The sequence below is a fragment of the Sceloporus undulatus genome, chromosome 2 (assembly GCF_019175285.1).
Source record: "Sceloporus undulatus isolate JIND9_A2432 ecotype Alabama chromosome 2, SceUnd_v1.1, whole genome shotgun sequence".
NCBI classification, from domain to species: Eukaryota; Metazoa; Chordata; class Lepidosauria; order Squamata; family Phrynosomatidae; genus Sceloporus; species Sceloporus undulatus.
The window spans coordinates 307,911,910-307,937,358 of NC_056523.1; the positions used below are offsets into that span (position 1 = coordinate 307,911,910).

General features: G+C 43.3%; 3 protein-coding genes across 14 annotated transcripts in view; all 3 read left to right on the forward strand.

Annotated features, from left to right (window-relative positions):
- The window catches only part of FYB1 (FYN binding protein 1), an 80,545-nt gene extending 66,696 nt beyond the window's left edge, over positions 1-13,849 (forward strand). For 3 of the 4 annotated variants that reach the window (XM_042450203.1, XM_042450207.1, XM_042450204.1), the window contains 3 exons: positions 4,866-4,899; positions 12,164-12,195; positions 12,332-13,849. In XM_042450203.1, coding sequence (XP_042306137.1) covers positions 4,866-4,899; positions 12,164-12,195; positions 12,332-12,354 — 89 coding nt within the window. In that variant the 3' untranslated portion in view covers positions 12,355-13,849. Of the gene's footprint in view, positions 1-4,280; positions 4,797-4,865; positions 4,900-12,163; positions 12,196-12,331 lie in introns of those variants that run through there. The other variant, XM_042450206.1, reaches the window with a different exon arrangement.
- On the forward strand, positions 5,658-7,731 carry LOC121921724 (arginine-glutamic acid dipeptide repeats protein-like). Its single transcript, XM_042450208.1, has 2 exons — positions 5,658-7,483; positions 7,611-7,731. The coding sequence occupies exon 1, from the start codon at positions 5,867-5,869 to the stop codon at positions 7,439-7,441; it is 1,575 nt and encodes a 524-aa protein (XP_042306142.1). The 5' UTR covers positions 5,658-5,866; the 3' UTR covers positions 7,442-7,483; positions 7,611-7,731.
- Positions 13,850-21,491: 7,642 nt separating the features above from the next.
- Positions 21,492-25,449, forward strand: part of RICTOR (RPTOR independent companion of MTOR complex 2) — a 122,143-nt gene continuing 118,185 nt past the window's right edge. For 5 of the 9 annotated variants that reach the window (XM_042448842.1, XM_042448848.1, XM_042448843.1 and 2 more), the window contains exons 1-2: positions 21,495-21,651; positions 21,832-21,879. In XM_042448842.1, the coding sequence (XP_042304776.1) occupies positions 21,603-21,651; positions 21,832-21,879 (97 nt within the window). In that variant the 5' untranslated portion in view covers positions 21,495-21,602. Of the gene's footprint in view, positions 21,652-21,831; positions 21,880-25,449 lie in introns of all 9 variants that reach the window. The other 4 variants (XM_042448846.1, XM_042448849.1, XM_042448847.1 and 1 more) reach the window with 2 other exon arrangements.

A 25,449-nucleotide genomic window follows, 5' to 3' on the forward strand; every position in this document is an offset into this window, starting at 1 on the left:
AGCTGCTGTGTGCTCATTCACACAGCAACAATCTTCTGGAAGTGATTTGCAGCCACAATAGCTCATTCTCACTCTTCCTCCAGGAAGGTGGCATTTGACTTTGTGGAAAACAAATCACGCAACCATGGTTCATCAAAACAATGCCAAAGCACTATTGTAAGGAAAAGTGTTATAAGAATTGATGCCAAAACGGTATGCTTCCATTCTTAAACTAGAGTAAGTGTGACAGGTTTGTGTGATAAAATCCTAGCTCTCAGGGTTTGGAAATCTCAGATCCTGGGATAATCCTGATTTGGGAACTCTAATTCATAAAAAGAGTTTTTCTCTCAGAACTATCTTGGTTAAATCTTTTTCTGGTCCTGGCTACTGGGATCCCCTTTCTCTGAAAAGCAAATTGCATATTGTAGACATATGTGTAAAACTGAAAAGCCTTAAAAAGGGGGGGGGGGAGCACATAAGCCATTTGCGCCTTTCTTCCCTGATTTGCCATGCTTAAAACTTAAATATTCATGTAGACGTTGCCACATAGTTTTCCAGGTTTTTGGCATCTGCCAAGTAGCTACCATACTTACTTGGCATAAGGCCACATTACTGATGGTCGCTTGCTGAAGATTAATCATAAGAATATTTATTGTGTAAAAGTCTAGTGTATAGAAGTCCAGTGTATATATGTTTTAAATCTACAAACTCTTCTTTAGAGAAACTGCACATCTTAATTCTCAAAAGGAATGCATTCTTTATTGGTTTAATAATAGTTCTCTTTGGCAGTCAGTTCTCCACAGCATCTGGTAGGCTAACTGTTAAGAGAAAAGCCTTCCTTCCTTCCTTCATTACCACTGCAAGTAAATTCAGTAAGAAATGCATCTGATAAAGTAGACTTAAGTCTACAAAAGTTTATGCTACCACCTCTTTCAGTCAGGGGCGTACTGATCCAGACTAACACTACTATGTCTTTCAACATACTGTACTTGTGATTCAAGTTTTCATGAAGTGTACAAACTAAAAGTATATGAGCTAGGATTTTTTTTTTAAGTAAATGAAAATACTAATAGTTTCAACTTGTATTTTTAACATTTTGCTTTAAAATGTTGGTGTGGCTTTTTGTTTGTTTGTTTGTTTCTGGGAGGAGATCAGCCCCATACACACACAGAAAGCTATGTAAAATCCCCCACCTCAAGACATTTTTCACATTCCTTTGATAGTGAAACTAATGACAAAAGCTGTCGCTTAGCTATCCAGAGAACAAATGAGCAAACTCCACCCTCTCTCACAAGGCCTAAACATCTGCCTTGTCAGCTTCCACAGAAACTGCCAGCAACTGAAACTGTTCATTGTAATTTCTCTTTTTGTCCTTGTTATTCATGGCCTGGTTATCCACAATCTGGGTCTGGTTTTCAAGATGGTTCTAAAGGTTTACCTGGTGCAGAACACAGTGGCCCAATTGTCCACAGGGACTATTTTAAATTGTGATAGCTCTCCTATGGTCCCAGTTTGTGAATTCATACTCTCCAGCTGTCCCAGGTTGCCAGGAAGAGTTCCAATGAATTGCCTGTTATCTTTTGCTTTTCAGTTGTTTCTCTCTCTTCATATATTCCTTCCCTCTTTGTCCTCATTTTATTTCAGTTCCTGTGAACTGAGTTCAAAATGCAAACACATGTACCTAGATAGCTCAACGGGGGGAGAGGAGAGGTTGGAATCTTACCCTTCCCAGTAGGTTCAGGCAGAAGCAAAGAGCTGCAGCATCTCCTAGCTTGGGCATTCTTTCTTGTTAATAATTTGCCATCTTGATCATACACTGAGGTTGCTTGGTCACAGGTGTCCTGGTTTTCCTCTGTGCAATGTTGAAGGATATGTTAATTGGTCTATACTCACAAATTTTGCCTCAGCTACATCAGCTGCACTGGTTTCTTGGGCTCAGTTACTTAAGGTCCATTTATACCCAGACAAAGCTCCAAGAACCTGAAGATCAGCTATGAAGACTTGATAGAGACTTGAAGGAAAAGTAGATTGTCAGGCATGAGAAACAGAGTAATTTTAATGTTGTCCACACATTTGTGGAACTCTCTTTCTTGAGCGATGCAGATTTGAGTCAATTGACTTGGATTCAAGTCAGACTGAAGTTGTTTCAATGACTTGACTTGGATTTGACTCTATCTGAGACCTGCTGAGCAAACTTTGGGTTTGGCCAGTCAACCAATTACAAATCCATATAACAGTTACGTTGTCTAGCCCACATTGCACTAGCTTGTTTGCAAGAATGTCACGGGGAACCCTGTCAAAAGCCTTACTGAAATCAAGATATACTATATCCACAGCATTCCCTTCATCTACCAAGCTGGTAATTTTACCAATGAAAGAGATTAGATTTGTCTGGCATGACTTCTTTCTCTGAAACCCATGAACTTGTGCTGAGGGGTTGGGGAAAGGCTTTTTTTATGAACCTTGTTTGATTTGTAACGTTCTTATGTTTTCCTATTGATTGTCACTCTATTGATATTGTTTATTGTTATTGTCTGCTTTATATTGTTGGAGGCTGGGAAGGGATTTGTTTGTTTTTATTGTATTTTTTTTGTACTTCCTCTGTTGTTAGCTGCCCAGATTCCTTGTTCATTGGGCGGGATAAAAATGATTTATTATTATTAATATTATTAGTATTAGTATTACTGATACTCTGGAATGTAACTGTGGCGTGTTTGACCCATTTTACAGTATGCTGTAAAAGCCTGGATTGCAAGGCTATGTCAAAACAATTCAGTGTGGTGGTGGAGGGAGCAGGTGACATTACTTATGAAAACCTCAATAGGCACATGCATTTCAGGGGGTACTAATAATATTACAGTACTTACCTTGCTTCATAAAAACTGGCATGGATTGTCTAAGGGAACTATCTACTTATCCTTCAAACTAATTCCTTCTCTCTAAAAAATAAGGTATAATTTATATATTATGTGACCTTGACTCTGAAAATCAATAATGTACTCTAAAAGGCTTGCTAATGGCAAAGATTATCTTTATGTGAGACAGGAAAGGGAATTAGAATACACTAGGTATGAGCTCATTTCCCCAAAGGAGCTGTAGTAAACTTGTGGCATTGTCCCTCATTTAAGGGGGAGTCTTCCTGTCCTGAAATGAATGTCAGGAACTCAGATTTCAAAGGAGGCAGTTGTATGATGAGGTTCAGAATGGTTGTAGTTTATAAATACAACTGCAAGAAAAGAAAGTACTCTTCATTATTCTTGTAATTTTGATGGAAAACTTGGTCACAAAGACTACAAAATGCAAGCTATGCATAGTGGTTGTAGAAGTCAAAATAAGACAAAAATGAGTTGTGGAGGCATCCAAGGGCCCTTTTCAGAGCCTTCCTGTTTTTTTCACTGAGTATATATAGCTATGGGCCTGAACAGACAGGCCAAAATAAAGCTGCTTTGGGTCACTTTGGAGGTATGCTGTTTAAATGATGCATTCATCCTAAGAGTCTGGAAGCTGTGCCAAAGCCACATTCCAGTCCTAAGGATTGGAGCACAGCTTTGGCACAGCTTCTGGCCTCTTAAGATGCATGTATCATTTAAACAGTATACCTGCAAAGTGACCCGAAGCAGCTTTATTTTGGCCTGTCTGTTCAAGCCCTATATATCTTTTTATGTATCTCAAAATAGTGCATTGGAAGGAACACCCATAAGTTTTAAACAACATAATACAAATGATGAACAGAAGTGGTCAGGGTTAAAATAATATTTTGTTGAGATTTTGTAATATAAAAGATTTTCAATGCAGATAGATGGAGTGATGTGAAATGTGTGTGCCTTGGAGTTACATGTCAATTTACGTCCAACCTCTGAATTTGATAGGGTTTTCATAGGAAATAAATAGTCAGAGGTGGTTTGCCATTTCCTTTCCTGGAAGTTTAGCTTGCAGCACCTGCTATTCATTGTATCTCATATTCCACCTGGCCTGACCCTGCTGAGCTTTCAAGCCAGTGGTGACAAATTCCTTTAATTTTAATGAATTTCTTTTATTTGGGATTAGCAAATGAATTTAAATCTCTGGGTAGATACTGTGCCATTTCAAAGTTGACCCGTGCATTCTTCCTGTTGTACCTACTTTTATTTCTAATAGTCAGATGCATGAGCTCCACAATGCATTGGTCAGAAGTGAGTCAGGATGAGCATGTGATGCATTACTGTGGGGATGGATGCTATTACATGTTTCAGACCTGAACATAAAATGCCAATGGTGATAAATTCACATTCTAATAATGTCATGTTTCACTTTTATTTCAGCAAGATAATCAGGTCATGATGTGATGTAACTGTATCAGGTCAAATATCAGAGATTGTGTTTGCATCTCCTGACATTACTTCAGACACAATGGGTAGGATCCAAACCTGCTTTGGGTTAGAACAGATCCATTGGAATTATTGGGACCTTAAGTTGGTTGTGATGACTTTGTTCCACTTACTCCATCTTGTTTATTCTAAGCATGAATGGACTTGAATCCAGATCAAATATTTTTAAATTGAGTTGGAAGTTGGTAAGTTATCAACTGGCATGGGAGCAACAGTCTGTTATCTGATCTCTAGCCAATGCCATAAAATGCATAAATAAAATTCTGACACATGTTGGTGAGACTAAATGGTTTTTATTCTACAAACTGACATTTTATACAACCTATCAGCATCTAAGATCTTCCTTCAAGATACAGTATCAGCTTTAGCTCAAGATTAATTCAAAAATATCTCATGGAATTCAAAGACAGCATAGGAAATTTTTATATCATCATTTTCTTCTCCTTGTCTCTTTTAGTTGAGATGAGAAATGTCAATTTACATTGAAAATAACCATGCTCTTCTAATTTAATTTTACAGATGGCTATGTTCGACGAAGTTGTATAGTGAATGAGTAAGTGAAACTTTTAATCTTAAAAGAGGCAGAATGATTGAAAGCAAGAGGAAGAATTTATTTTCTAGCCCACATAGGGATAGCAAAGAGGAAGTCAAGCTGCTTGAGCCTCAGCCTCAAGAAACAGCTCTTGGAGGCTGTGTCTGTGTTTGTGTCTGGCGGAAGGGAGTTCATTTCCCCCTTGCCTTTCCCAGAAGGGAAAGACAGTGAGGACTGTGGGAGAGTAAAAGTGACTAAGGCCCCAAGCAGACAGGTGAAATACAGCAGCTTCCAACCACTTTTGGGGTGTGGTGTTTAGATGACACATGCCCCCAATGTGTCTGGAAGCTGCTCCCAGGTTAAAGCTGGTGGTCTGAAGCTGCCCGCAAAAAGAACAGATTTAATCCGCTCCTGCCAGCAGTTTGTTTAGCAGCTTGTTCAGGAGCAGGCCATCCAGTTATTACAGTCATGGAGCAGTCATAGCCAGAGATTGCTCCATCTGGGCCATCTGTTTTAGTCCTGAGCTGTGGCCTCAAAGAACTGACCTCATTCAGAGATGCTGTCTTTCCTCCCTTTTCTGAGGAGTTCAGCTTCAGGAAGAGGCAGAGAAAGACCTAGCAGTCTGAATGTAGTTGATGCACTAGAATAGATATTCTTCTTCGTGGTCTCTGCGAATCACACAAATGGGTTTATTCTGCGCCTGCGCAGCAATCCTCGGAAACTTCTAGAATCTCTAGGCAGAAAGCAATGTATCTTTCTGCAACTTTTTGGCGGTAGCTCCACCCACCCATATATAAGGCCCCTGGTGGCCCACTCCTCTTCAGTTCCTTCATTCCGCCGCGCTAAGCAGCTCGAGGAACTTCGCTAGCATTCGCTTGCTCTTGTGTATTAGAATCTCTGGCTTTTGACCTTCGGACTTTCCCTTTGGCTTGACGACCTTCTCTGATTCTACGGCTTGACTTCGGACTGGTAACAGACTTCTCTTACCATGGGCTCTTTCAAGCAGTGCACCAAGTGCGGGGTGAAAATCCCCAAGGCCGACGGCCACGACAAGTGTGTCCTCTGCTTGGGGGAGGCACACGTTCAGGGCAGTTGTGCTCACTGCAAGGCCATGTCCGCCCAGGCCCTCAAGAACAGGGACCGGACACTCATGGCCGCCCTCTACAAGAGGGTTCTCAGCCAGCCTGGCGGCTCTGGAGCCTCTGGGGAGTCGGATGCCCCCAAAGCCCCCAAGAGAAGAGGGGATAAACGCTCCGATCAGGACAAGAAGCGGGCTCGTTCGTCCTCACCGCCTTCTAAGAGCCGCCGTAAGGGGCCCCCAAGCACGGTCTCAGTGCCTCCGCCTGAGTCGAGGCCAGTACCGTCGACATCGCCTGTTGCTGAGCCGGTGAAAACCCCGACTCCGTCTCTACCGGCCCCTTCCCGGATGGTGCCGCTCGAACCCAGAGTCCTCCTCACCAGTCACCTCTCTGTACCAGCAGATAGCCCACAGATTGTGAATGTGGACTCTGAATCGGAAGGAGAGCTCCAGGACTCCTATGCTCCATTCTCTCCTCAAAGGCCGAGGTCAAAATCTCCTTCACCCTCACCAAGGAGAAGGCCACGCTCTGCCTCACGGGACCAGGCTACGCTAGGTACCGAAGCTGATGAGGCTCTGGCTGCAGACCATCCTGTCCCCACAGAGCATGATCGGGACCTCTTCCAGGCGTTCCCAGATCTCATTCACGACCAGCACCCCGGACAGTACCTCATCCCGGTTGACCCGTCCCATCTGCATCGTAACCTCCGTGCTCATTCACGGATCCGTCGCCCGGATGATGAAACCTCCCGCCAAGATGACTGGGACGATCTTGGGGCATCCGATCCTCTCTTTAGACGATGCAGCCCTTCCCCCTCAAAGTCCGGCTCGGGCTCTCCTCGTTCCGTGTCTACCATCTCGGATGAGGACGCCCCGTTTGTGCCCGAAGGCCCTTCTGTCCCGTCGCCCACGGACGACGTCCGGGCCTTTGCCGACAGGGTCATACGGATGGCTGATGCTCTCAAGCTGGAAGTCGCCCATCCGGAAGATGATGCCCTTGACCCGGTGGAGAGGAGGATCCACGGCTCGGCCCCAGCTCCTCCAGCCTTGGCTTACCTCCCGTCCCTGGAAAAGATTGCGAAGCGTTCCTGGGACTCCCCAGCCACCATCCCATCGACGTCTCGCAAGATCGAGAACCTATACCGGGTTACTCCCTCGGCCCCGTCCTGGCTGTCACACCATCCCAAGCTGAATTCAGCTATTGTGGAAGGCGCCCAGTCCACCTTCGCCCCCAAAACCTCTTCTTCGCCTGTCGACAAGGACAGCAAGAAGCTGGACGGTCTGGCGAAGAAATTCTACACCTCGGCGGCCCTCGACCTCAAAATCGCCAACTACGCGGCTTGCATGGGGGCCTACGTCCAGTTCCTGGTGGAGAAGATGGACCCCACCATTGCTGACCTGCCCGATGACAGGAGGCGTATGATGGCGGCTCTCGGACACCCTTCTCGACGAAGTGCGCACTCTTCTACACAAAGACGCCATTGAACCCATTTTCCCCTCTGAGTTCAAGCGGTGCTTTTTTTCCAGGTACTTCACCGTACCGAAGAAAGACTCTGGCCTTAGACCCATAATGGATCTTCAGGCCCTCAATGACTTTATTGTTTACAAAAAATTTAGGATGGTAACCCTGGTTTCTATCTTACCACTCCTACAGGAAGACCTCTGGTTCGTGACGCTAGACTTGAAAGATGCCTACTTTCACATAGCGATCCTGGAGGACCACTGCAGGTTCCTCGCCTTCGCTGTCGGACACCAGGCTTACCGGTACAACGTCCTTCCCTTCGGCCTCTCCACAGCTCCAAGAGTCTTCACCAAGTGCATGGCGCCCGTGGTGGCATACCTGCATCAAAGGGGCATCACAGTCTTCCCATACCTGGACGACTGGCTCTTCGCAGCATCCTCAAAGGACACCCTCCTCAAGCAGCTGGATTTTGCCCTGTCCCTGCTGCAAGCACTGGGACTACAGGTCAATTTCGACAAGTCCAACTTGACTCCTACCAAGCGAATAGACTTTATAGGAGCAACGCTGGACTCTCGACAGATGAGGGCATACCTTCCAGAGGCAAGGTTCCAAGCCCTCTGTGCATCTCTGCAACCCTGCCTCCGCCAAAGGCGTCTTCAGGCCCGTGCAGTACAAGTCGCCATGGGACATCTAGCCTCTACCACTTTCGTCACACCGTGGGCCAGACTACGTCTGAGGCCCATTCAATCTTGGTTCCTCTCCGTGTTCGACTCTGTATGAGACACGTCCACCAAGCTGCTCACCATCCCGATGGTGGCTCCAATCCGACAACGTCTGTGTGGGGATGCCATTCCTACCCCCTCAGCCGGATATCTCTTTGACTTTGGACGCCTCCCTGCAAGGATGGGGCGCTCACACACTGCACCTTACAATAAAGGACAAGTGGTCACCGGCAGAAGCTACGCTCCACATCAACGTCTTGGAAATGCTTGCCGTGGAGAAAGCACTCAGAGCCTTTCAGTCGGTCCTCGCGGACAAGGTGGTGCTTCTTCTTACCGACAACACCACCGTTATGTACTACTTCAACAAACAAGGAGGTACAAAGTCGAGGACTCTGTTGTCAGTCACCACCCGCATTTGGGAATGGTGCATAGCACAAAAGATTCTGCTACAATGCATCCACCTGCCTGGTGACCAGAACGACCTTGCAGACCAACTCAGCAGGTCACCCTCCACTTGCCACGAGTGGAGATTACATCCAGAGGTGGTGTCCCAACTCTTCAATCGCTGGGGAACCCCCCTCCTCGACTTGTTTGCTTCCAGGCTGAACGCCCACACTGTAAGATTCTGCTCACGGTACAGAGAGCCGAGTTCGGAAGGGGACGCCTTCCAGCTCAAATGGACTCAAGGCCTTCTGTATGCCTTTCCTCTGATCACACGGGTCTTTTCGAAGATGCTGGCCGATCATACGGACGCAATCCTGATAACTCCGTGGTGGCCCAGACAGCCCTGGTTCGCTCCGCTCCTACAACGAGCACAAGACCACCTCCGTCTGGAGCACCAGCCCGACCTGCTCTCACTCCACGACGGACAAGTTCACCATCCCGAGATGCAATCTCTCCCATTGGTAGCATGGAGGATTCTATCCTGAGGACACTTCCATCTGGTGTACAGGATATCATCAAGGCAGCACAGAGACTGTCCACACAGAGGTCCTATGCCTACAAATGGGATAGGTTCCTAACCTTTCTACAAGCAAAGGACATTCCACCATCCCGTGTCTCCATCCCTGTAGTCCTGGACTTTCTCATGACCTTAGCAGACGCAGGTCTCTCCTTGAGCTCTATCAAGTGCTACCTGTCTGCCATTTCATCTCACTACCTATTTCAGGACAGGCCTTCTCTGTTTGGGGATCCTCTCGTAAAGAGGTTCCTTAAGGGATTCAACAATTTGCACCCACCAATTCTAGACCCTACACCGCAGTGGAGTCTAGACACCGTCCTGGCACATTTGGTGTCCAAGCCCTTTGAGCCCTTAGCTATCACGGACCTGAGACTCCTGACTTGGAAGACGGCCTTCCTGGTAGCTATCACGTCAGCCCGCCGAGCTGGTGAATTGTGTGCCCTGAGGATGGACCAGCCTTTCCTCCGTTTCCATAAGGACAAGGTGGTGCTCCGTACAGACATCACTTTCTTGCCAAAGGTGGTGTCTGCCTTTCACATCAACCAGGACATTGTTTTGCCGACTCTGGCTCCTAATCCGACCACAGACTCTGAGCGTCAGCTCCATGCCCTGGATGTCCGCAGGGCACTGGCGTTCTATCTGGACAGGACATCTGCTTCCAGACGTTCGGAGAGACTTTTTGTGTGCTACTCCGAAGCCAAGAAGGGGCTGCCGGTGTCACCGCAGAGGTTCTCCAAGTGGGTGGCCAGCACCATCCACCTCTGCTACGAACTGACTGGAAAGCCTCTACCAGGTCGGGTTAGAGCCCATGCAACTAGGGCGGTAGCCGCATCCTCAGCCTTTTTGACGGGGATTCCCCTTGAAGATGTGTGCAAGGCAGCTGTCTGGTCCCAGCCATTGACATTCATTAGGCATTACAGGCTGGACTCAAGGGCCAGGCATGATGCAGCCTTTGGGAGGGCAGTGTTACTCTCTGCCATGCAATAGACCTGTTACACAGTTAATAAATAACACAGTTGTTTGGTTTACATACTTTATTGATTATATGATTTATTGGTTATTGACACTCCCTCCTCCACTGACTATAGCTCGCTAGTCTAAACCCATTTGTGTGATTCGCTGAGACCACGAAGAAGAACAGGTTGCTCACCTGTAACTGTGTTTCTTTGAGTGGTCATCTGCGAATTCACACAAACCTGCCCATCCATCCCCTCAGTGTCTGCTCATTTGACAACGCTTGTTGCCGCGCTGATTAGCGGCTCATTCGGAACTGAAGAGGAGCGGGCCACCAGGGGCCTTATATATGGGTGGACGGAGCTACCGCCAAAAAGTTGCAGAAAGATACATTGCTTTCTGCCTAGAGATTCTAGAAGATTGCTGCACAGGCGCAGAATAAACACATTTGTGTGAATTCGCAGATGACCATTCGAAGAAACACAGTTACAGGTGAGCAACCTGTTCTTCCCCATCTCTAGTGGAAACAATTTCTTTAAAATGTTGACTTTTAAATTTAAAAATCACCAAAACAAAAATACTTCTCAGAGTCCAAAGCCAAAACTTTCCCCTGGTGAAGTTTGATAAGAATATTGTAAATCATCCATAGTATCCCTTTCCTGTTTTAATGACATAATAAAAGAAAGTCTCCATGGACATCCGCAGTGCTTTGCTCTAAAGGAGTATCACTCAGATACTCAGAGGGAGGTGTTGTCATGAACTGGTAGAAGAGATGGGTGGCAATGATATGCGTCCCATCCCAGACAGTGGGACATCTTGTGTCAACCCATCTTATATTAATTTCAACATGGCTTTCCCAGGAGAACTTATCAGGGATAAGAATAATTGAGTCTTCTGGATGTTCTTGGACTTCAGCATTTTCACTCCTCACCATTGGCTATGTTGGCTGGGACTGTTGGCAAATGCAGTTCTATAACATTTGGAGGCCTGTGATTCTGAACCCTGCCTGTATCTATTTCTTCATGGAGTAAATTCCTTTGTTAATCCCAACTAGAGTGAACTAGCTATGATATGGAACTTTCCGTGTTCCCACTAGTAATTGACTTGCTAAATTTCCATGGGTCTATTCTAGCTGAGATTAACAACAAGATTTAGGTCTGTGTATTTTGTCTTCAGAAACACCCCTTAAAATATTTTAAATTGCTTATAAACCAAATAACTGCTTTTTTTTCTATGAAAAAACTTTGAGTTGCATTGAAATTTAATTTTAAGTAAATAGGCACAGTGGTTTGAGAATTTAGAAGTTATATTGTTGTTGTTCCCCTTGTGTAGAATTCTGAAATTCAAAATGTTCCAAAATCCAAGTGTTCCCATGCATGACTGAGACTGTGACACCTTTGCTTTCTGATGGTTCAGTGTATGCATATTTTGTCTCATGCACAGCTTTATTAAAAAAATATTGTGCATAAAATTACCTTCAGCCAATGTGTATACATACAGTATATGAAACATAAATGAATTTCATGTTTAAACTTGGGTCCCATCTCCAAGATACCTCATTATGAATGTACAAATATTCCACAATCTGAAAAACTCCAAAATCCAAAAAAACCTGGTCCCAAGTATTTCAGATAAGGGAAACTCAAACTCTACTGCATTATTATTATATTTATTTGCTGCCTTTCTTCCAAAATAGGGATTCAATGCAACTTTCAATTTAAAAAGCAATGCAACTAAAAAAAATCCAAAAGGCGAACATTAAAACAGGATTAAACTATCAAAGTGGTTCAAAACTACACTTAAAAAGATAAAATACTATTAAAAAGATAAAAACCATTTAAAACAGTTCAGTTGAAAGCAGGACAACTGAAGCTAGTTGCTGTACTGCTAATTAGTTAAAGCCTTTGAAGGGTAGTTCAGTAGTAGTCCATGTACTCTGCATGCAGAAATTCCAATATTAAATCCCTGGTATCTATAGTTGGGGTGGGAAAAATCCTCCTGAAACCCTTGAGACATCTGACTAATGGAATTGCTTACTGTAAGGAATGTTTCAAATATACATGAAAAGAACTAACTAAATGGATTTTCCTCTCTTTCTGAATTTACAGAGATGATGAAATCTATGACGACATCGCTGATGGTACGTCATACATGTCAGAACAGAATAGTAATAACTGAGGATCAAATCAACTGAAATACTCTTTTTTGGTTTGTTTTTAATTACAAAGACAGGCAATTTTCATTAAAAAATTGTTTCATTCCCTCCCCCCATGCAGGCTGCATATACGACAACGATTAGCTACAGACATCTTCTCAGTCCAGTCATCATCATCTTTGAATCTCCAGTTAGCTGATACAAGAATTAAATGTATTATTTATGCTGGTTGCTGTTGTATAGGTACAAAGCTTTGATTAAACATCTCCAAGAGTTTCTGGACTGTCAAGGAGATCTCATAATGGAAGGATGCCATTGTTCCTGAGTTTGCCTCTACTTTGCTTGACTAGGGCCATGAACAAGACTTCCAAGCCAAAACATCTTTCTTAGTATAGTGTACTGAGCACTGTTAAAGCCTTAAATCAAACATCCAGTTCCTCCTCTCTTGAAAAGCGTATCATCTTTAATGTTTCATGTATTTATCAGATCACTTTTTCACATCAAGGATCTGAAGTGCCCTTAGCTCTTTATATATGGTATTCTGTAACTCTTCAGTACATCCTGCACTGGCTTCTGAAACAGGATGCCTTAGCAAACTGACCATAACTATTTTGGCTTTTTTGTTTGAAAGAACATTATGTTGTTTCATTATGAAAGGTTCTGGTTATAGTTATCAAACAGCTTCTGATCATCCACATCCCATAAATCCCTATCTTGTGAATGTTTCTTACAAAGCCAATTTAAAAGTTAAAAATAAACAAATACATTCACAACTTGTTACAATATACATAGGTTGAGAAATGTGGAACTAAGCATACATATTCCATACATGTTGATATCCCCTGTCCAATACATACACCAACACATGCATTTTGCAAGCTGCCTTGAGTCCCAATCTGGGAGGAAAGCAGAGGGATATACACACAGTTTCTCATACTCCTTATCTTTCAGCCCAAGGATTGAAACTGGAAAAATTATCCTACATGTGTGTTCAAAGTACAGTGGGCCCTTGATATCTGCTGAGGTTTGGTTCCAGGACCCCTCTGGATACCAAAATCTGTAAAGTTCATGTATTCCACCAAATGCATTATTCCCTTTAGGAAGATCAACCCCAAATCATACACAATCCCTCGCTGCCAGGATTGCCCTCAAATTACACTTCTGCTCTGGACCCCTACTATACTCATTACCTCTTTCTCAGGGGCTGGACTTGGTGGCCCATGATGTCTCTTCCATCTCTAAGATTCTGTGATTCAATGTGTGCCAATCCATTCTTCAGTATGTAACCTGTCCATGCATCACACAGACATACTTCTTTTCTCTGTCTTAAGCATAGAACCATTCATATAAATGGCATAGATACACTTAATAAACATGGGGCAAGAGGTCTTGGTCATTGCCACACTGAGGACCCTTGATATTTTATATGTTTATTTATATACACACATTGTACTTTTGGCTGCATTCTGAGATACTCATAGGCTTGAGACCTTTAATTATAATAGTATATTTCTATTTTGTTTTGAGAGATTTTGGTGGGAGAAGGGTTATTTGTCTTGTGTTTTTATCTTTGCATTTTGTTCTTAAAACATGTTTTTTCTGATTTGGGATATATTAAAGATTTTATGAGTTTTCTAAACTGCAGCGTTTTTAAAATCCATTTCTTCACCCACCAGAGTGCTTACCCTGAGGCAGGCATCACACTGCTGCTTCTAGAATGCATGGCACAGCTAGTCTGAAGGGGGAAAATAAAAGCACAAGCAGGGTATGTCTGGTATGGTGCTGGGCACTGAAAGCCAGTATCAGGAATGAAAGCTTGACAGGAGTAAGTGGAGATGTTGCCAATATTTGTAATTCTTTTGCTTCAAATTACAAAGAATGGCAATTTGCAATGCTCACATCTAATCCCAAACAAGTATGACATTCTCATCCAAGGGGTTCAGGTTGTAATCTGAATCAGGGAAAAATTCCTGTTCCTGCAGTTCACTCATTTCTCATCCCCATAGATCCAAGTTACCTTGTTACCCTCCCCGCTTTCCATTACTTGTAGTGGCAGCAGAGACACCGACAGATTCCTTCTTCTCTGTGCCCTTGCTGAGTGACTCATTATTCCAATGGTGTCATTGTTTAGAAAAATGAAAATTAGTTGAACAACATTCCAAATCATAGAGAGTCCATTTATTACTAATGGACAGCTGCATATTGGTGCCAGCTCAGCAGGATATTAAAGATGCTCATGTCCACCACAACTGAGGTTGCTATTGTAAAATCAGGATTTTCAAAACTAGCCATTAATGCTTGCTGAGAGATCAGCAAAAGATTGGAAAGGGAAGCAACTCCAGCTTTTCCTGCTTACAGTCACCCTGTCCTATGTCCCAGTCAGCAAGTGTCCCAGGAATCAGTGGTCAGAATATAAGAGCTGTTGAGCAGTTAAATCAGTCACAGAATATTCAGCAGGTTGAAGGAAGATACAAGAAGGTAGTCATCAGGTAGTCCAGAGGTCATTCAGTAAGTCAGTAGTACAGATAAACAAAGCCAGCAAGAAGCAAAACAGTCATATGGTCAAACCAGAAATTACTGCTAGTTGCCAAGAAAAGAGTGCTGAAGAAGCAGGCAGCCAGGGAGTGTCTGGGAGATTTATAGGCAGCTGTTTAAAGACCTCAGGTGCCTAATTAGCTTAGTGTCTCCTATTTAATAACCTCCAGGTGGGACCTCTTTGTTCTATCATTGCTTGATGAATGCTGCATCTTCAGTCTCCTACTAGATAGCAGAGACCACCTCTGCTTCAATCTCCTCTGAAACCTCAGACTCTTCAGAGTGAGTTATGACACAGCCTGGAAAGCCGCCATGAGAGAAGAGACCCAGGAAAAAAACATAAAGGAAAATGAAAAGCAGGTCCAATTTTTTTCAGTCAAAATATTGTAGCAAGCTGTAACTTAGAAAAAGTTTTTTTTTTTAAATTAAAAACAACTAAATTTTAGCTTTTTAAGTAACTGAATCAGTTGTTTAGTGTCTCTCCTTCAGAAAGACCACGAGGAGTATGCCAGTCTAGCCACTCTGGAAAGGGACTTTTAGAGTGTGGGAGTAGCCACAGAGAAGGCCCTTTCCCTTGTTCCCAGCTGTGAGGATGGTAGGACAGAGAGAGGTTTCCCTGGAGGATCTCAAAAACATCAACCAGTTATCATGGAGAAATACAGTTCTTCAGATAACCTGGAACTGAGCTATATATGACATAACCAGCACCTTGAATTGTTCCTGGAAACAAGCCAGCAGCCAGTTTGCAACAAGAGCCATGAGTTCTCTTTGTAGCCCGTCCCAGTGAACAACCTGGCTGCAGCTTTGTGGACTAGCTGAAGTTTTAGATTATGCTTCAAAGGCAACCCCACAGACAGCATTACAGTAATCCAAATGGGATGTAACTTAGACGTGTTGCAGTGGCCAAGCCTAACATCTCAAGGAATGGGCACAACTGGCACACAAGCCTTAACAGTGCAGAAAAAGCATTATTTCTGAAGAAGGAATAGCCCTCTTTCATTTTTAGGTGTTCTTGGTGCAAAAAGGTATGAATGAAGAGGGCTGATTAAAGATTTGATAAACAATAGCAAATGCTTCTATGATACTTTGGAGGTTCCTTCTTGTTCATGGTTACAAAGAGGCTTCACTTTCTATGGTGCTTTACCCACTTCTATGGTGCTTTACTCATTTCATTTGCCTCACAGTCTATGTGCTTGTGTCTAAACATACCTTCACACTGAGTGGTACATATGATTTTCTCCAGAGCTGCACTTCTGCAAGCCAAATTTCATGTGCTCACAGGCAAAACCTGGCTGCCTATTGCTTCACAACCATACTGCCAGTCTCTCCATTCAATAGTGTTATTTTTTAAAAAAGGCAACAAAGGTTGAACTGGATAGATTTGCATCCTACTTTAAAAAAAAGGGGGCCTGACATATGAGAAGATATGAGATATAGACAATCTGATAGAAATGTCTGTCAAAATAATTGCAATCTCTCTGTGTGTAAGACTGGGGGACAGTATTTGTCTCTTAAGTGAAAATATAGTGTGCCCTCTTTAAGACATATTAATATGAAATCTAACAAGTGTAGTCGATCACAATTTTGTATTTTTGGAAACATTGGTCCAAAATTGACCGGCCCAAAGAGGCAGTGTGATGCCACCCCTGAAAGAGCTGGGTGGGCACCGTGGCAACTGCATGCCATGGCCCCATTCTGGGTTTTTTTTGTTGCAAAAAAGGCGGCAAAATGCTGCTCCTTTTTGCACCTGAAAAGGGTGTCTTTTCTGCCATGACGGCGCCTTTTCAGTGCTCCTGTGGCATATGAACAATGCTGCCTGCCATCTTTAGGGCAGTGTTGGGGTGTGCATCATCCATACACCATGCCCCCATGCCACTGGGAAGCTGGCATATCATGCTGGTCTGTACTGGCCCCTCCCCCCTCTGGAAAAAAATCACCCCCCAAAACTTGTTCTCCTGGAGAGAAAAATTGCTGTGACCCCTTTCTCCAACTGCCTTCAGCCCTCTGAGGAAATAAAGCATATACACATTTTCATTGTTTGTATTCTTTAGTTTAGAAATGAAAAAGCAGTTTCATCTCAGTAGTCAAAGCAAAATTTTGCTTAGGATAAACAGGAAGTATGTTACACTTTTCAAAGAAGAACAGTCACTTTTCTGAGTAAAACCACACCCTCACAGTCTGAAACTTTGCACATACTATTTATATGCCAAAGCTGCTCTCTTTTATGAGTAGTCTTTTCTAAATCAACAAGTTTTACATTACAATTCTCAGTCTTTAATATCAGCATACCTCAGTTAACAAAGGCCCCATACAGACAGGCCAAAATAAAGCTGCTTTGGGTCACTTTGGATGTATGCTGTTTAAATGACACATGCATCTTAAGAGGCCAGAAGCTGTGCCAAAGCTGTGCTCCAGTCCTTAGAACTGGAGCATGGTTTTGGTGCAGCTTCTGGCATCTTAGGACACATGCATTAAACAGCAAACCCCCCAAAATGACCTGAAGTAGCTTTATTTTGGACAAAGCCTCTGAAAACAAAGTTCCTTTTGAGTTTTTTATGCCAGCCAACCTCACTTTTCCTCCCTATTCTCTGTCTAGATGAAAGTGTTTTTAGCAGCATCAATATTAAGAGAATGGTAAAGGAGGATTGGTGAAAGGGGTGCCTGCAATAAGCAATTCAATTAAGCTTGTGCCAGAAAAGAGTAGGATTCTATTCTAGCCAATCCTACTGTACCCATTTGTGGCTACCTACAACAGGCAAGATAAAGAACTGCTGCCTCCAGGATTTCTGTGTGTGTGTGAACAACAAAGGGGAGAAAAAGGAAAAGCAGATAAACCTGTTTCTCTAGCTAACCCCATGTTGAAAAAGCATAGATTTACAAATCTGAGCATCAAAATGGAAAGTATAAGAAAAGCAGAGGCTGGTGAAAGAAAAAAAGTCATCCCTGGAACAAACCTTCAAATGATCTCCAGAAAGTTCAAAATTTGGTTTACTTACGCAACACATACATGACCTGGTTGGTCAATTTCATGTGTGCATATTTTTAGATCCAAACAAGGAAATTTGCTGAAGTATGTTGAACTGCTATTCTTTTTTGTGGTGCATAAAACTATCTTTATTCTTTTCATTTCATTTTTGCCTCTGGGACCATATTTTCTTTTAAAGAAGTAAAACCCAAGAATACATATACTGTACGTTGTTATCTGAGGTACAGTTGTATATAAATATTCTATTTCTTAAAGTGAGATAACAAGATTAGGACTCTTGAGAAATCTCTGTTTGAATCTAGACTCAGTCAGGAAAACACACTGGGTAATCTTGGACAAGTCACACTGTCTGAAGCCTTGGAGGAAGGCATTGTCAACCCTCTTCTGAATAAATCTTGTCAAGAAAATCCTGTGATAAGTTGCTATAAGTCAACATCTCATTTCTCAGGGGTTGAGAACTTGTGTCCCTCCAAATGCTGTTGGAGTGCACTTTCCATCATTCCTGACCTCTGGCATTGGAATTGAACAAGATCTTGAGGGCCACAGGTTACCTATCCAATTTTCATTTCAATGTTTTACACACACCCTCCAGTTCTATGCTAATTTGCAATGACACAAAACTAACATCAGAGGTAAAGAATCTCATGAATGTCCCTACAAACTGGGTTGTCTTGAGAGTACCCATATAGAATCTACCAATCTGGTTACATAGGTTGGTTCTTTTAAATCAGTGCTTTTAAAGCTGCCTGATGCACAGAACTGGCAGTATCCCTCCATGTCTCAGGGACTGGTACCATATTTGTCTCCACTGTGGCAACATTTCTTTCTTTCCTGGAAAATTTGCAGACTTCAGTAGCAGATGGCTTAGGAACCAATATCAAAGACCACCACCTTTCTTCATTCTAAACTTCATCCGGGGATTATACGGCTTTGAAATGATCATATAAAAGTGGCAATTGCTACAGGGAGTCGCATGATTTAGATCTTCAAGCCTGTTGTAGGGTTTATCCTTTTGAATACTACAAAACATAAAAAAGTGCAGCAGAGCTTAGTGGCCCCATTCATCTACTAATGTTTCTTTACCAGATCTCTGGCACCTTCATGGAGCTTGCTTAGAATTTCTTCTCACCAGGAGTCAAAATTATCAGTTACTGAATTATCAGAAGTGGTTATCACTGCACAGAGATTGATAAGGTATCAAATATAGGCTGCAAACCTATGGCTCTTTGCTGTAAGCAGAGCTTAACTATACTGTACTTAGAATTGCAGTGAGAGCCAGTGTGGTGTAGTGGTTTGAGCATTAGACAACAACTCTGAAGATCAGGGTTCAATTCCCCACTGAAGCACCGGGCAAATCACATTCTCTCAGTGGATGGCAATAGAAAACCCTCCTCTTGAGAAACCTGCCAAGAAAACCCTGTGACAGGGTCACCATGAGTCAAACATGACTTGGAGGCACACAACAACGAAGGGTTAAAGCACAAGAAAGGTCAGTTTCAAGAAAAAGGTACATTTTGCAAATGAGAATTGGTTTATGACTTTTCTGGCTTTCCTGAATTGAAATTGGCTTAGATGCTGGTATTTCATGGCATATTTATGAACATTCCAACATCTAGGCACACAAGAAATTCTAGAAGTGACTTTGGAATTGAGACAGAAGTATTAGAAACAACATATTCATGCTTGCAATTCCCACTTCTTGCTCCTTCCTTTCTCTGAGGTCTTAAGCCCAAAGCGGTTACTAAAACATTTTTGGAACAGTAGGTGTTGTTGTTGTTTGTGTCAAAGTCATTTTAGTTTTACAGTGACCCTAAGGTTTATTGATATTTATTTATTTAGGTATTTATATCCCGCCTTTCAGCCCTAATGGCTCTCAGGGAGGCTTACAATTATTATTTTTAATCAGACAGTTCCCTGCCCTCAGGCTTACAATCTAAAAGACACGAAACAAAAGGAGACGGGAATGGTGGAGGGAAAGGGGATGAGGCTCAGTGGTTCTTCTCTCCCTCTGAGGCCTGGACCAAGGCAGATGGATTGGAGGGAGGGCTCTTCTTCTTCCAGGCTAGCCCTGATGGAGCTGGACCTGCCTGGTGAACTCCCTCTAAGGTTCAACTATCATAGGGTTTTCTAGGTAAGCTTCTTCAGAGATTTCCCATTCCCATCCTCTGAGAGAATGTTTATGCCTGGTACAATTCGTTCTCTATCTGTTTACCTATAACCACTCTTTAGTACACACAGACCTTGTGAAAGAATTCAAAGACATAGGTTTGTTAGTCTGGAAAATCAGTATGCAAAGGGATCCTGTAGCACTTTTGAGATTAAAAGACAGAAAGAGGTTGGTAGCATGAGCTTACATAGACCAGAGTTTACTTCCTCAGATGCATGCATCAGTAAGCTCTACAAAAGCTTATGCTACCAATGTCTTTCTTTCAGTCAGGCTGCATTAAACTACATTAATGAATTTCGACACTGCTTTAACTGCCACAACTCAATGCAACAGTATTCTGGGACTGGTAGTTTTGTGAGCCATTTAGCCTTCTCTATCAGAGAGCTCTGGTGCCACAACAAACCACAGAAAACCCAGGAATCCACAGGATGGAGCCATGATAGTTAAAGCAGTGTCAAACTACATTAATGCTGCAGTGCGGCATTTCTCTTAGGTGCTACAAGTTCCTTTGCATACAGACCTTGTGAATAGGTTACTTCTTCAAACTACAACTGCCAGAATCCCCCGTCCGACACAGCAAGGGGCTGCACTGGAAGGGGACACTGGGAAGCCTAGTCCACAAAAGGTATATTCCCCAAGGTCTCATACTGTACTTATCAGTTATAATACTTATTATTGCCTGCCCTTATTATTATTATTATTATTATTATTGAAGAACTCATATATTATACTGGTAGAATTCAAAGATATAGCCATGTTAGTCTGTAGAATCAGTACTTCAGAGAGATTTTGTAGCACCTTTGAGAAGTTGGCAGCACGAGCGTTTGTAGACTTATTATTATTATTAAAGTAACAATATATTATTATTACCTGCCCCTGTTATTATTACAAGTAATCATAAATTATACTTATTGCTAATTATATAATAGTAACATTTATTATCACCTGCCCTTATTATTATTATTATTAAAGTGATGTATATTACACTTATTACTTATATTATAATATATATATATATATATATATAAGTAATAAGTACAATATAGTATTATATATATATATATATACAGTATTACTATTACTATATTCATATATATACATATATATATATATCTTACTTATATTATACATAACAATATATTATTATCACCTGCCCTTATTATTATTATTAATAATGTTACAAGTATTATATTATCTATCTATCTATCTATCTATCTATCTCTATATATCTATCTGATGTTGTTATTTGTATTATTGTAAGTAACACTATGCTACCCTCCTTACTAGCTGCCTAGGACCATAAGCAATGCCAGTACTGATGGCCACCCGCCCAGTCGGAGGACGGAGCTGAAGGAGGAGGATTCCTAGCCGCCCAAAGCTTCACAAGAGTCTGCTCTCTCTCAGCCCTAGCGCTAACGGGGCGCTGCCTATTCCCAGCCGCCTTCCCGACCCCCCCTCAGTCTAAGGAGGGAGGCTCCCTCAGAAAGCGAGCGAGCGAGCGAGCGAGGGCGCATGCGCAAACCCGGCGCGAGCCGCAACGGCCCTCTCCAGGGCGACCCTCCTTCCCTCCCTCCTCCCCCCGGTCTCCCAGTTCCAGCCCAAACCCGGGACGCCTTCTAAGTCTCGCGAGATCGGGCGAGGTGTTTCCGGTGTTGTGAGGAAGGAGAGTGTGCAGCGGGAGGAGGAGGAGGGCGGCCGTCCAACATGGCGGTCAACCTCCGCGCCCGCTCTCTGAGGCACCTCCGCATCCGAGGTGAGGAAGGCTTAGAAGCCTAGGCTTTGTGAGGGAAGGAAGGGAGGGAGGGAGGCAAGGCGGCGGAAGGATGCTTTCCCCCTGCGCTGTCCGCCATTACAGGGCTCCCCTTCTGCTGCTGCTCTTCACCGCTCGAATAACGCTGTTCTCTTTTCCCCCTTTCTCTCCAAACGCCCACAGGGAGGAACGACAGCGGCGAGGAGAACGTCCCCCTGGATCTCGCCCGAGGTAAAGGCAGGGACCCCCTCCCCTTCGCCTGTGTTTCCAAAATGGGAGTGAATGGACCCCGAGAGGCGGGAGAGAGAAGGGCAGCCAGGCAAGGCCTACCTCTCCCTCCCGCTCTCTAGGCCTTTGGTATCCGCGGGGGTTTGGTCCCAGGACCCCAAAACTCCTGGATGCTCAAGTCCCATGAATCATAGAATGGTAGAGTTGGAAGAGAGCGCCAGGGCATCCAGTCCCACCCCCTTCTGCCATGCAGGAACTCACAATCAAAGCACCCGGACAGATGGCCATCCAGCCTCTGCTTGAAGACCTCCAAAGAAGGAGACTCTGTCACCCTCCCAGGGAGTTTGTTCCACTGTCAAGCAGCCCTTACTCTCAGGAAGGTCCTCCTAATGTTCAGGTGGAATCTCTTTTCCTGGAGCTTGCATCCATTGCTCCTGGTCCTAGTCTCTGGAGCAGCAGAAAACAAGCTTGCTCCCTCCTCAATATGACATCCCTTCAAGTATTTAAACAGGGCTATCATTTCACCTCTTAACCTTCTCTTCTCCAGGCTAAACATCCCCAGCTCCCTAAGTCGTTCCTCATAGGGCATGGTTTCTAGATCCTTCACCATTTTAGTTGCCCTCCTTTGGACATGCTCCAGTTTCTCAATGTCCTTTTTGAATTGTGGTGCCCAAAACTGGACACAATATTTCAGGTGGGGCCTGACCAAAGCAGAATAGAGTGGCACTATTACTTCCCTTGATCTAGACACTATATTTCTATTGAAGCAGCCTAAAATCGCATTGGCCTTTTTAGCTGCCACATCGCACTGTTGACTCATGTTCAATTTATGGTCTACTTGGACTCCCAGATCCCTTTCACACATAATCTTGTTCAGCCAGGTGCCCCCCATTCTATATCTGTGCATTTCATTTTTCTGCCCTAAGTGCAGTATTTTACATTTCTCCATGTATGGAAGGCCAGCTGTAATGTGACAAGTTAAAAATGTCCAGCATTCTAAGCTCTGTAATTGTTGCAGTGACTAAACCATTGTCTTGAGTTGTTTAATGCCAGTACTGCAGCCACAAGTTTGTGAGTTGGATGCCAGAGGGGCTCCTAGGTTGACTCAGTTGTCCATCCTTTCGCAGGTGGGTAAAATGAGTACCCAGCTGGTTGGGGGCAATCGGCTTACAGATTGTAAACCACTTAGAGAGTGCTTGGTTCACTATGAAGCAGTATAGAAATGTAAATGCTATTGCTTGTGGGCTGGGAGTGCTGAAAATGTCAACCTTGACACTTTCAACTGTCCATTCTCAAAACAGCCTTTTGCCCTGACTTCATATCCAAATCCTTCAGCCATTTACATATGGGCTACTACATTGGTTATATATTTAATATATTTGATTACCTTTAAGAATTATTAGTATTCTTTAATTTGTTTATACCGTCTTCATGAGGCCTCCTCCCACACAGCCCTCCTTTTCCTCCCCAAATGGTGGTCCAATGTGGCTGTATACTGATGTTTTCTTTTGCCAAACAATTTGTGAAGTCGAAGGCTTTCACTGCTGGAATCCATAGGTGGCTTTTTTGGTGAGGTTTTTGGGGGCTGTGTTCTGGAAGAGTTTATTCCTGATGTTTCGCTTGCATCTGTGGCCGGCATCTTCAGAGAATGCTGGCATGCGGGTGAGTGGTGTGTGAGTATGTGTGTATACACACACACACGCACACACTTGTCCCTCCATATTCGCTAGGGTTAGGGGCACAAGAACCCTTTGAATATGGAAAAACAACAAATAACCAAAACACTGTGCTTTTTCCTGAGAGGACACCTCTCTAGGTCCTCCAGTGCAACTCTGTGGTCAACGTCTGGCAGGCACTGACCATAGAACTGCACTGGAGGAGCTACAAATGCCTAGTAGATTATTCTCTCTAGGAATCTTCAGGTCTTTCAGTGCAACTTTTAGTTAAAGTTGACCATAGAGTTGCACTGGAGGACCTAGAGATTCCTAGAGAGAACATATGAATCAAATCCGTGAATAATCAAAGCTGCAAATATCAAAGCCGCAGATGTGAAGGGATGAGCGTATACTGTGTGACCGTTGGTTAAGAGGGAGCAATTTACATGTTAATCTGTGTGTTCGTCTGTTTTTGAGTGGCAAGGCCTCAGGGTGTCTATTTAATTAATGATGCATTGTCTGCTGGGAGACCTGTCTGATTTCTGGGTGGTTTTCATTTGCACTTGCTGGGTCTTCATTTTGGTGTTAACACAGATTAATATGTAAATTACTTCCTCACAACCAAGGGTCACATAATATATATTCCCCACTAACTTAGCATTCTCTGAAGATGGCAGCCATAGCTGCTGGCAAAATGTCAGCAATAAACTCTTCCAGAACATGGCCACATAGCCTGAAAAACCCCACCAAAAACTATGTGCTACCATGCTACTATGTGGCTGCCATCTTCAGAGAATGCTGGCACAGAAGTGAGTGGGGTGTGTGTGTATGTATGTATACACACACACTGTGACCCTGGGTTGAGAGGGAGTGATTTACATGTTAATCTGTGTGTTGGTCTGTTTTTGAATGGCAATTGTTTTATTGCAATATGTTTTTAGAATTGTGAAGCCAAAGGCTTTCATGAGCGGCATCCATAGTTTTTTGTGGGCTTTTCGGGCTATGTGGCCATGTTCTAGCACAGTTTATTCCTGACTATATCCTATAAAGTAGCGCAATTCTGTGCATCTGCTATCACTTGCAGGAAAAGCATAACAAACCAAAGATGGCAGAACTTATTGAGCTTTTCTGTATACATGCTCTTATGTTTGTTTTTATGCATCTGAATACAATTGTCCCTTTATTATATTACCCTATTTGAATTTATTTTTTACCAAATGGAAAGGCATTTTTTATTTTTTTCCTAGTCTGTGGGTTTTTATCCTCCTGCTATTTTAAACCAAAACAGTTTATTCTGTGTGCTTTTTTACTTTTATATTGTGTGTATTATTTTACTATTGGCTTGCTGGTCATCGACCATAATAAAATTATTCATTCATTCATATTCCTGGGGCTGCCATCTTCAGAGAATGCTGGCATGGTAATGAGTGAGGTATATATACAGTTTATATGCTGGAAGCCATGCCAGAAAAAATCCTGGCGTGCCCCAGAAGAAGTAATGGAGCGCGCCGCGGGCATGAGACCTATTACTTCTAATGGAGCTTGAGCATACACGTTTTTCCCTTACGCGGGCGGGGGGGGGGTCCAGAACCAATCCCCCGTGTAAGGGAAGGGCCGACTGTATTGTGTTGCCATTGACTGAGAAGAAGTGATTTACATGTCTGATTTACAAGAACCAGCAAGTGCAAATGAAAACCACACAGGGTCAGGGGATTTCCCAACAGACAATGATAACTAATTAAATAGACACCCTGAGGCCTTGCCATTTAACAACAGAACAACACACAGATTAACATGGAAATCAATCCTCTCTATCCTGGGTCACACAGTGTGTGTGTGTATGTGTACTACACACACACCCAACTCTCTTCAATGCCAGCATTCTCTGAAGATGCCAGCCACAGATGCTGGTGAAACA

Bases quoted from the DNA above. Each gene is read 5' to 3' on its own strand.
- LOC121921724 (XM_042450208.1), top strand. From the start codon at position 5,867: ATGGGCTCTTTCAAGCAGTGCACCAAGTGCGGGGTGAAAATCCCCAAG.